Raw genomic sequence first — 12,630 nt, 5'->3', positions numbered from 1 at the left:
CAAATGACATCCATCTAACATAGCACATTTTAGTCCATAGTTCATTCTCAAAGAACCACCAGGACTAGAAATTAAAAGTTTCTTATGTTCTTCATTGGATAAAATAGTCAATATTCTCCACTGGAAAAAGTATTCAATAGTGCTATGTTTCCTGATGGACAATACAGGCTAGTCTGATACACGTGATTGCTGATGTGGGAAAGTAAAAATAAATGTAAATGTCTTACAAGTTTAAAAATAGATTATAATAATACTGACATTTTTGAACACTTAAATGTATCTTCTCTGAAACATCATGAATGGAAAGACTACAAGAAGACTGAAAAATGGCAGAGATCCCAGTTGTTAAGATTCTTGAAACTATAGACTAATAAGCTTGATGTGTGTGCCCTAGCCAAATTCTGTAAGAATCAGAGAGGAACACACACACACAAGCAACAAAAAACATACACACAAGTAATCATAGAAACCACTGTAGCTTCATTGAAGAAAGCAGCATGTTAAATAAGTTCCCTTCCTCCTGTTAACAGTTTGACTCATTTTAATAGATGGTTCATTGCAGGAAGCAGAATAACTGATAAAAATTTTATCTGAAGAAACTTTCATTTGTAAACAAGAATTTGGGGAGAAAGTTTCTAGAAAAGTTGTTCTGAATTATAAACTATCAGATCAGATCAATCGCTCAGTTGTGTCCGACTCTTTGCGACCCCGTGAATCGCAGCACGCCCGGCCTCCCTGTCCATCACCAACTCCCAGAGTTCACTCAGACTCAAGTCCATTGAGTCAGTGATGCCATCCAGCCACCTCATCCTCTGTCATCCCCTTGTCGTCTTGCCTCCAACCCCTCCCAGCATCAGAGTCTTTTCCAATGAGTCAACGCTTTGCATGAGATGGCCAAAGTACTGGAGTTTCAGCTTTAGCATCATTCCTTCCAAAGAAATCCCAGGGCTGATCTCCTTTAGAATGGACTGGTTGGATCTCCTTGCAGTCCAAGGGACTCTCAAGAGTCTTCTCCAACACCACAGTTCAAAAGCATCAATTCTTCGGCGCTCAGCCTTCTTCACAGTCCAACTCTCACATCCATACATGACTACTGGAAAAACCATAGCCTTGACTAGACGGACCTTTGTTGGCAAAGTAATGTCTCTGCTTTTGAATATGCTCTCTAGGTTGGTCATAACTTTCCTTCCAAGGAGTAAGCGTCTTAATTTCATGGCTGCAGTCAGCATCTGCAGTGATTTTGGAGCCCAGAAAAATACAGTCTGACACTGTTTCCACTGTTTTCCCATCTGTTTCCCATGTGACTAATTCGGCTATTTAGGCAGTGGTCTTTAATGTTCCTTAAATCATCTAAAGGTCCTTGTTAAAATCACAGATTGCTGAGGACCACCCCCAGGAAAATGGACTCATTGCTGCTTTTAGACTTGGTAGGCTCAATTTGCTTAGTCTTGGCCAATTGTATTACAACATGCTGGACTGTAGTTTGTCAGGCTCCTCTGTGGGATTTTCCAGGCAAGAATACTGGAATAGGTTGTCATTTCCTCCTCTAGGAGACCTCCTTGACCCAGGAATCAAACCCTCATCCATTGTGTCTGCTGCATTGCCGGCAGATTCTTTATTGCTAAGCCACCAGGGAAGCCATTAGACATACTTTACTGTGTGAGTTTTTAATTTTCATTTGAAAAGCCTGACATGCCAATCTGTTTCACCTTCTCAGAATAATCACATACATGGACAGCCATATACAGGACCAGCAGCACATCACTTGAACAACCATCAAAAAACTGCCCAGCAGCAACAAGAGAACTGTGAAGGCAATGAAGAAGTATCCTCTTCTGAAGTGAAGGATCAGTGAAATGTCCATAATTACCTGGTTCTTTAAGACCAGGCTATTAGGCCTTACAGTCCAAACTTTTATATACTTGGTTAGTATTTAACAAAATAGAGAAATTGTTCAACATGGAGTGGAGAGTTTATTCATTGTCTCATTTGTGGAAGTTTGGTGTCAACAGGTGAGCTACCTGCAGGAGAGTGTATAGTGTTTTGTAATAAATGGGTGATACCGATATGTAAATGGGAAAGTTGTATATAATGTATTGTTTGATGGTTAATTCTTAAACAACAAAAAAATTTTAGGTGACTATGAGAAATCTACAAAAAAGTTGTTTTTTGATTTTTTGGGTTTCTTTTTTGTTATGTCTGCTGCATTTGGCAACCAGTATTTTCAGCTTGTGGCAATTCGATCAAAGCCTTTACGGAAAAAAAAAAAAAGATGGGGATGAGAAACTTAACATTGAAAGAGGCCATTCATATCAGTCACACCAGTAGCTGCTTACTAACTCTTAGTTACTGGAGCCACTGTAAGACTTTGAATAACATGGGTGATGTTGAAAATTGGTGTTTTAATAACACTGTTTATGCATATTTTTCATTACCTTTTTATTCTGTTAGTACATGATCACTTTAAAGCTATAATATTGCTGTATTGTATTTAGCTTGGCCTCACACTATGTTGGTGTAGCCAGCGAGAACACACACTAAGTTTGTATAGCCAGTGAGAACAGAGTTACATGAATGATAGCAGTTTCCTCAAAGTGACAGATATGTTGCTGAGAGCTTTTACTTCTTAAACCAGGAATAAATATAACATGAGAAATGTGACAAATGAGCAGTTTTTGGTTATATGTATGTTCCTCATATTTAATATTTGACAGTGGAGTCTCTTGATGGGACACAGAAATGTGAAAGTATTGATAATAGAAATATTAAAATATTAAATATGCAAATTTTTGCTGTGCCACAGTGTGGAGCACATAAGAGAAGACTGTACTTGGTATCCTTGGTTTTTTGTTTTTTTAGTAGATGAAGGTGAAGTGGACATCGTCAGAGTCCCATAGTACTTTGAAATACCATTGCACCAAGATATCTGGCTGATAGTCTAGTCAGTCAGAATTTTACTTGGTAGCAAAATTGTCCCAGGTTCTTTTCCATTCTAAAACTTACTCTGGTGGGGTTTAATTAAAACAAATTTATGGTTAGTTATTATAATTCTGAAGTACTATTTTAGAATAAGCATTTGCTTCAGGATTTCAGGAAACTTGGAAGTAAATACTATATTTAAAAAAGAATTGGTAACTTTTAAATGTGTGTAATATTTTGGAGCCTGTCTAAAAACCAAATATCCTGGCAAACAAATACAGCCCATCTTATACTATTTAAATATTTTGCTGTTTTGTTTTATAGAAATTATTTTGCTGAATTCACAAATAGAGTTTGATTTAAGAAGACTTTGTCCTCTATTGTTTTTGTTTCCTGTCATTTTTATTTCTTCTTAAAAACTGCGTGTACATTGAAATATATTTGCATAGCATACCTTAACAAGACACTGAATTCAGCATTTCAGACATGTTGGGATTTTACATTTAAAATTATTTGCCTTTTGTTCTTTACCATGAGAGAATTACAGAAAAAAAAAGAATTTAAAATTTTCCTAACATAACTGATCTTATGCTTTATTTTTTTACTAGAAGTCTGTAACTGTAATTGTACTTCAACAGAGAAGATACGGATTTCCACTACATATAGCTACTATATATATATATATCATGAATCTATTCTAGGTTTTCTGTAACATTAAGAAATTTAAAATCAAAGCCAGAGATCCTACTTTTTAACTTTTAATTATAATATGTTTTTTATTTTATGATTACATTCCTCAAAAGTAGTGAACTTAGTAGGTTATAAGGCTACCTCAGAGACATTGCAGGTTTAGTTTTAACCACTGCAGTCAAGCAAGTTTCACAGTAAAGTGAGTCACATGATTTTTGGTATTCTGTTACATAAAAAGTTACATAGTGTGCAGTAACAGCATTGTATGTCTAAAAAATGTGGTTTTGTTTTTATTTTGGCCATACCACGCAGCATGTGGGGTTTAGTTCCCTTAGGAGGGATCAGACCTTTTCCTTCTTCATTGGAAATATGCAGTCTGGATCACCAGGGAAATCCCTGTCTTTTTATTCCTACAGGGAAAAAAAAATGCTAACCATCGTCTGAGTCTTCAGTGAGTTGTGATCTCTGCTGGCAGAAGATCTTCCCTTGATTAGGATTATGTTTGCTGAAAGTTAGAGTGGCTGTGGCAGTTCTTAACAATGGCATTTTCTGCATTGATTCTTCCTTTCATAAACTCCTTCTGTAGGCTGCTTTGCCATTTAATATTGTTTTAGTCACAACTTCTTTCAAATTGGAGTTGATCCTCTCATGCTGCTGCTTTATGAACTACATTTATGCAATACCCTAAATCGTTTCTTTTTTTGTTTTGGTTTGGTTTTTTTATTTCCTTTTTTTAAATATAAATTTACTTATTTTAATTGGAGGCTAATTACTTTACAGTATTGTAGTGGTTTTGCCATACATTGACATGAATCCGCCCCAGAGGTACATGTGTTCCCCATCTTGAACCCCCCTCCCACCCCCACCCCATCCTATCCCTCTGGGTCATCCCAGTGCACCAGCCCCAAGTACCCTGTCTCATGCAAAGAACTGCAATCCATTTCACGTATGATAATATACATGTTTCAGTGCCATTATCCCAAGTCATCCCCACCTTGCCCTCTCCCACAGAGTCCAAAAGACTGATCTATGTGTCTGTGTCTCTTTTGCTGTCTCACGTATAGGATTATCATTACCATCTTTCTAAGTCCATATATATGCCTTAGTATACTGTGTTGGTGTTTTTCTTTCTGGCTTACTTCACTGTATGTAATGGGCTCTAGTTTCATCACCTCATTAGAACTGATTCAAATGTATTCTTTTTAATGGCTGAGTAATATTCCATAGTGTATATGTACCACAGGTTTCTTATCCATTTGTCTGCCGATGGACATCTAGGTTGCCTCCATGACCTGGCTGTTGTAAACAGTGTTACTATGAACATTGGGGTACACGTATCTCTTTCAATTCTGGTTTCCTCGATGCGTATGCCCAGCAGTGGGGTTGCTGGGTCGTATGGCAGTTCTATTTCCAGTTTTTAAAGAAATCTCCACACTGTTCTCCATAGTGGCTGTACTGGTTTGCATTCCCACCAACAGTGTAAGAGGGTTCCCTTTTCTCCACACCCTCCCCGGCATTTATTGTTTGTGGACTTTTGGATAGCAGCCATTCTGACTGGCGTGAAATGGTACCTCATTGTGGTTTTGATTTGCATTTCTCTAATAATGAGTGATGTTGAGCATCTTTTCATGTATTTGTTAGCCATCTGTATGTCTTCTTCGGAGAAATGTCCGTTTAGTCCTTTGGCCCTCTTTTTGATTGGGTCTTTTATTTTTCTGGAATTGAGCTGTAGGAGTTGCTTATATATTTTTGAGATTAATTCTTTGTTGCTTTGTTTGCTATTATTTTCTCCCATTCTGAAGGCTGTCTTTTCACCTTGCTTATAGTTTGCTTTGTTGTGAGGAAGCTTTTAATTTTAATTAGGTCCCATTTGTTTATTTTTGCTTTTATTTCCAATATTATGGGAGGTGGGTCATAGAGGATCCTGCTGTGGTTTATGTCAGAGAGTGTTTGCCTATGTTTTCCTCTAGGAGTTTTATAGTTGCTGGTCTTACATTTAGATCTTTAATCCATTTTGAGTTTATTTTTGTTGTGGTGTTAGAAAGTGTTCTAGTTTCATTCTTTTACAAGTGGTTGACCAATTTTCCCAGCACCATTTGTTCAAGAGATTGTCTTTTCTCCATTGTATATTCTTGCCTCCTTTGTCAAAGATAAGGTGTCCATAGGTGCGTGGATTTATCTCTGGGCTTTCTATTTTGTTCCATTGATCTATATTTCTGTCTTTGTGCCAGAACTACACTGTCTGGATGACTGTAGCTTTGTAGTAGAGCCTGAAGTCAGGCAGGGTGACTCCTCCACTTCCATTCTTCTTTCTCAAGATTGCTTTGCCTATTTGAGGTTTTTTGTATTTCCATACAAATTGTGAAATTATTTGTTCTAGTTCTGTGAAAAATACTATTGGTAGCTTGATAGGGATTGCTTTGAATCTATAGATTGTTTTGGGTAGTATACTCATTTTTACTATATTGATTCTTTTTTTTTTTTTGGTATAGCTTTTATTTTGGAGTATTAATTTAAGAAGAATAACACACGAGTATATTCAAAGAGGAATGAAAAGTATAATTAGCAGCTCTGACAAGTACATTTTAAAAAATGTTTGATGAAATTACAGTTGTTTTGTCTAAAATAAGTATTAAGTGACACATGTTATTTCCCTATATTTCACTGATTTGTTAGAGAATGTTGATGCTTCTAATATTGAAGTATTTGACTGTATATAAACATTATGTTAATATTATATCATTATTAAAGTTGCACAGACTCATATCTGAGTCAGTTATGCTATTCAAACATCTTATCCTTGAGTGCCTCCTCCTCCTCCTTCAATCACAATCAGTCTTTTCCAGCAACAGGATCTTTTCACATGAGTCAGTTCTTTGCATCAGGTGGCCACAGTATTGTTGTTTCAGCTTTAGCATCAGAGCTTCCAATGAATGCTCAGGGTTGATTTCCTTTAGGATAGACTGGTTTGATCTCCTTGCAGTCCAAGAGGCCCTTAAGAGTCTTCTCCAGCACCACAGTACAAAAGCATCAGTTCTTCAGTGTTTTTGGGCTTCCCTTGTGGCTCAGCTGGTAAAGAATCTGCCTGCAATGCAGGAGATCTGGGTTCAGTCCCTGGGTTGGGAAGATCCGCTGGAGAAGGGAATGGCTACCAACTCCAGTATTCTGGCCTGGAGAATTCCATGGACTGTATAGTCCATGGGATTGCAAAGAGTTTGGTAATGACTGACTTTCACCTTACTTTACTTCAGCCTTCTTTATGGTCCAGCTCTCACATCCATACATGAATACTGGAAAAAACATAGCTTTGACTTGTTGGCAAAGTGTTGTCTCTGCTTTTTAATATGCTGCCTAAGATCGTCATGGCTTTCCTTCCAAGGAGTAAGCATTTCTTAGTATCATGACTGCAGTCAGTGTCCACAGTGATTTTGGAGTCCAAAAATATAAAATCTCCCAAGTTTCTACTTTTCCCCCTTCTATTTGCCATGAAGTGATGGGACCAGATGCCATGATCTTAGTTTTTGAATGTTGAGCTTTAAGTCAGCTTTTTCACTCTTGGCTTTCACTCTCATCAAGAAGCTGTTTAATTCCTGTTCGTTTTCTGCCATGTGTCATCTGTATACCTGAAGTTGTTGATATTTCTTCTGGCCATTTTTATTCCATTTGTGATTCATCTAGCCTGGCATTTCGCATGTTGTACTCTGCATATAAGTTAAATAAGTGTCATGATAATATACAGCTTTGACGTACTCCTTTCCCAATTTTGAACCAGTCCATTTTTCCATGTCTGATTCTGACTGTTGCTTCTTGACATGGATACAGGTTTTGCAGGAGGCAGGTAAGGTGGTCTGATATCCTCATGTGTTTAAGAATTTTCCACAGTTTGTTGTGATCCACACAGTCAAAGGCTTTAGTGTAGTCCAAGAAGCAGAAGTGGATGTCATTTCTGGAATTCTCTTGTTTATGATCCAACGGATGTTGGCAATTTGATCTCTGGTTCCTCTGCCGTTTCTAAATCCAGCTTCTATATCTGGAAGTTCTTGGTTCATGTAGTGCTGAAGCCTGGCTTGAAAGATTTTGAGCATTACTTTGCTAGCTTGTGAAATGAGCAGAATTGTGCAAAAAACGAAAGTCAAGGGAGAAAGGGAAAGTTATAGCCAACTGAATGCAGAGTTCTGCAATAGCAAGGAGAGATAAGAAGGCCTCTTTAGTGAATAATGCAAATAAATAGAAGAAAACAACAGAACAGGAAAGACTAGAGATCCCTTTGCTCAATTGGAGATATCAAGGGAACATTTCATGCAAGGATGGGCATGATAAGGGACAGAAACAGTGAGGACAAAAACAGAAACAGAAGAGATTAACAAGAGATGGTAAGAATACACAGAAGAACTACACCAAGAAGACTAATGACCTGGATAACTACAATGGTGCGGTCACTCACCTAGAGCCTAGACATCCTAGAGTATGAAGCCAAATGGGCCTGAGGGAGCATTAATGGGAACAAAACTAGTGGAAGTAATGGAATTCCAGCTGAGCTGTTTAAAATTCTAAACAACGATGCTGTTAAAGTGTTAGCAAATTTGGAGAACTCAACAGTGGCCACAGGACTGGTAAATACGTCAGTTTTCATTCCAATTCCAAAGAAAGACCGTGTCAAAGAATGTTCAAACTGCATCATAAGGAGTAATTGAAACAAACCCATATCCTAAGAATTCAAACTTTTTTTTTATCAGCTAATTTTCTGAGTTATTTAAATTTATCTGTTCATAGCACGATCATTTGTAAGAACTAAATTACATGCCCTCCTGGAGACAGTAACATCATTTGGAGCCACACAGGACATCTATTTTATTTTCCTACAAATAAGTTGCTGTTGTTTAGTGAATGAGTTGCATCCGACAGTGTGATCCCATGGACGTTAGCCCACCAGGCTCCTCTATTCATGGGATTTCCCAGGCAAGAACACTGAAGTGGGTTGCCAATTCTTTCTCCATATATTGATTCTTGAATCCATGAACACAGTATATTTCTCCATCTATTTGTGTACCCTTTGATTTCTTATATCAGTGTTTTATAGTATTCTATATATGGGTCTTTTGTTTCTTTAGACAGATATATTCCTAAGTATTTTATTCTTTTTGTTGCTATGGTGAATGGAGTTGTTTCCTTAATTTCTCTGGTTTCTTATTGTTAGTGTATAGGAATGCAAGGGATTTCTTTGTGTTAATTTTATATCCTGCAACTTTATTGTATTCAGTGATTCAGTTCAGTTCAGTCCTCAGTCATGTCCAACTCTTTGCGACCCCCTGAATCACACAGCATGCCAGGCCTCCCTGTCCATCACCAACTCCCGGAGTTCAGTCAGACTCAGGTCCATCGAGTCGGTGATGCCATCCAGCCACCTCATCCTCTGTCGTCCCCTTTTCCTCGTGCCCACAATCCCTCCCAGCATCAGAGTCTTTTCCAATGTCAACTCTTCTCATGAGGTGGCCAAAGTACTGGAGTTTCAGCTTTAGCATCATTCCTTCCAAAGAACATGCAGGGCTGATCTACTTCAGAATGGACTGGTTGGATCTCCTTGCAGTCCAAGGGACTCTCAAGAGTCTTCTCCAACACCACAGTTCAAAAACATCAATTCTTCGATGCTCAGCCTTCTTCATAGTCCAACTCTCACAATCCATACATGACTACTGGAAAAACCATAGCCTTGACTAGATGGACCTTTGTTGGCAAAGTAATGTCTCTGCTTTTGAATATGCTCTCTAGGTTGGTCATAACTTTCCTTCCAAGGAGTAAGCGTCTTTTAATTTCATGGCTACAATCACCATCTGCAGTGATTTTGAAGCCCAAAAAGATAAAGTCTGACACTGTTTCTACTGTTGCCCCATCTATTTCCCATGAAGTGATGGGACTAGACGCCATGATCTTAGTTTTGTGAATGTTGAGCTTTAAGCCAACTTTTTCACTCTCCACTTTCACTTTGATCAAGAGGCTTTTGAGTTCCTCTTCACTTGCTGCCATAAGGGTGGTGTTATCTGCATATCTGCGGTTATTGATATTTCTCTTGGCACTGTTGATTCCAGCTTGTGCTTCTTCCAGCCCAGGGTTTCTCATGATGTACTCTGCATAGAAGTTAAATAAGCAGGGTGACAATATACAGCCTTGACTTACTCCTTCTCCTATTTGGAACCAGTCTGCTGTTCCGTGTCCAGTTCTAACTGTTCCTTCCTGACCTGCATACGAATTTTTCAAGAGGCAGATCAGGTGCTCTGGTATTCCCGTCTCTTTCAGAATTTTCCACAGTTTAGCTCTAGTGATTTTCTGGTGGGAGTATTTAGGGTTTTCTGTGTAGAGTATCATGTCATCTGCAAACAGGTTTACTTCTTTTCCAATCTGGATTCCTTTTATTTCTTTTTGTGCTCTGATTGCTGTGGCCAAGACTTCCGAAACTATGTTTCATAGTGGTGAGAGTGGGCATCCTTGTCTTGTTCCTGACTTTAGGGGAAATGCTTTTGAGTTTTTCACCATTCAGGGTGTTTGCTCTGGGTTTGTCATATGTACCTTTTATTATATTGAGGTATGTTCCTTCTACTCCTGCTTTCTGGAGGGTTTTTATCTTAAATGGATGTTGAATTTTGTGAAAGACTTTCTCTGCATCTGTTGAGATAATCGTATGTTTTTGATTAAAAATAATCATGATTAAAAAGCTATCTTTGAACTTTTTAATGTGTATTATGTTGATTGATTTGTGGATATTGAAGAAGCCTTGCATCCCTGGGATAAAGCCCATTGGTTATGATGTGTGATCTTTTTAATACATTGCTGGATTCTGTTCCCTAGAATTTTGTTAAGGATTTTTGCATCTATGTTCATCAGTGATATTGGCCTGTAGTTTTCTTATTTTGTGGTATCTTTGTCTGGTTTTGGTATTAGGGTGATGGTGGCCTCATAGAATGAGTTTGCAAGTTTACCTTCCTCTGTAATTTTTTGGAATAGTTTGAGTAGGATGGGTGTTAACGTCTTCTCTAAATTTTGGGTAGAATTCAGCTGTGAAGAGTCTGGTCCTGGGCTTTTGTTTGCTGGAAGATTTCCGATTACAGTTTCAATTTCCGTGCTTGTGAGGGTCTGTTAAGATTTTATATTTCTTCCTGGATAAATTTTGGAAAGATGTACTTTTCTAAGAATTTGTCCATTTCTTGCACGTTGTCCATTTTATTGGCATACATTTGCTGATAGTAGTCTCTCATGATCCTTCGTATTTTTGTTGTCAGTTATGATTTCTCCATTTTCATTTCTAATTTTGTTGATTTGATTCTTCTCCTTTTGTTTCTTGATGAGTCTGGCTAATGGTTTGTAAAATTTGTCTGTCTTCTCAAAGATCCAGCTTTTAGGTTTGTTGATTTTTGCTATGGTCTCTTTTTCTTTTGCATTTATTTCTGCCCAAATTTTTAAGGTTTCTTTCCTTCTACTAACCCTGGGGTTCTTCATTTCTTCCTTTTCTAGTTGCTTTAGGTGTAGAGTTAGGTTATTTATTTGAATTTTTTCTTGTTTCTTGAGCCTGTATTCCTATGAACCTTTCCTTTAAGCACTGCTTTTACAGTGTCCCATAGGTTTGGGGTTATTGTGTTTTCATTCTCATTTTTTTCTATGCATATTTTGATTTCTTTTTTGATTTCTTCTGTGATTTGTTGGTTATTCAGCAGTGTATTGATCAGCCTCTGTATGTTGGAATTTTTAATAGTTTTTCTCCTATAGTTGACGTCTAATCTTACTGCACTGTGGTCAGAAAAGATGCTTGGAGTTATTTCAGTTTTTTTGAATTTACCAAGGCTAGATTTATGGCCCAGGACGTGATCTGTCCTAGAGAAGGTTCCATGTGCACTTGAGAAAAAGGTGAAATCATTGTTTTGGGGTGAAAAGTCCTGTAAATATCAATTAGGTCTAACTGGTCTATTGTATTATTTAAAGTTTCCTTGTTAATTTTCTGTTTAGTTGATCTACCCATAGTTGTGAGTGGCATTTATCCTGTTCCTTGACCTGCTGAGTATTTCTCAGCATGTTCATCTTGTCTATATTGCTGTGTTTGGGTTGGCCTTTCTATACAGTGACAGTTTGTGGTTCCTCTTTATTGTGGAGGTTCCTTGCTGTGGGTGGGGTTGGACGGGTGGCTTGTCAAGGTTTCTTGATTAGGGAAGCTTGTGTCAGTGTTCTTGTAGGTGGAGCTGGATTTCTTCTCTCTCGAGTTCAGTGAAGTGTCCAGTAGAGAGTTTTGAGATGTCAGTAGGTTTGGTGTGACTTTGGGCAGCCTCTATATTGAAGCTCAGGGCTATGTTTCTGTGTTGCTGGAGATTTTGCGTGGTATGTCTTTCTCTGAAACTTGTTAGGTCTTGGATGGTGCTTGGTTTCAGTGTAGGTATGAAGGCTTTTGGATGAGCTTTTCTCGGTTAATGTTTGCTGGAGTCAGAAGTTCTCTGGGGTTCTCAGGATTTGCACTTAAGCCTCCTGCCTCTGGTTTTTAGACTTTTCTTACCATAGCCTCAAGCCTTTATCTCTGTCTATACTGCACCGTTGATAAAACATCTAGGTTAAAGATGAAAAGTTTCTCTTCAGTGAGGGACACCCAGAGAGGTCCACAGAGTTACATGGAGAAGAGAAGAGGAAGGAGGTAGATAGAGGTGACCAGCAGGAGAAGATGGGGAATCAAAAGAGGAGAGAGCAAGCTAGCCAGTAATCACTTCCCTATGGCTTTCCACAGTCTGGACCGCTCAGAGATGTTCACGGAATTTACACAGAGAAGAGAAGAGGGAGGAAGGAGACAGAGGTGGCCAGGAGGATAAAGGGGGAAATCAAAAGGAGAAAGACAGATCCAGCCAGTAGTCAGTTCCCTAAGTGTTCTCCACCACCTGGAGCACACTGGTGATTCACAGAGTTCCGTAGAGAAGAAAAGGGGGAGGGAGGAGATGGAGGTGACCTGATGGAGAGAAGGAGAGTTCAAAGTTGGAAGAGAGCAGACAAGCC

At 38.4% G+C, this 12,630-nt stretch overlaps 1 protein-coding gene across 2 annotated transcripts in view; it reads left to right on the top strand.

The window, feature by feature from the left end:
* The window catches only part of USP9Y (ubiquitin specific peptidase 9, Y-linked), a 127,141-nt gene extending 123,854 nt beyond the window's left edge, over positions 1 to 3,287 (top strand). The window contains exon 44 of one of the 2 annotated variants that reach the window (XM_059883965.1): positions 1,718 to 3,287. In XM_059883965.1, the coding sequence (XP_059739948.1) occupies positions 1,718 to 1,855 (138 nt within the window). In that variant the 3' untranslated portion in view covers positions 1,856 to 3,287. The remainder of the gene's footprint in view (positions 1 to 1,717) is intronic. The other variant, NM_001145509.2, reaches the window with a different exon arrangement.
* Positions 3,288 to 12,630: the final 9,343 nt, after the last annotated feature.

The sequence above is a fragment of the Bos taurus genome, chromosome Y (assembly GCF_002263795.3).
Source record: "Bos taurus isolate L1 Dominette 01449 registration number 42190680 breed Hereford chromosome Y, ARS-UCD2.0, whole genome shotgun sequence".
Lineage (NCBI taxonomy): Eukaryota > Metazoa > Chordata > Mammalia > Artiodactyla > Bovidae > Bos > Bos taurus.
This window is presented reverse-complemented; position numbering and strand designations above follow the sequence as displayed.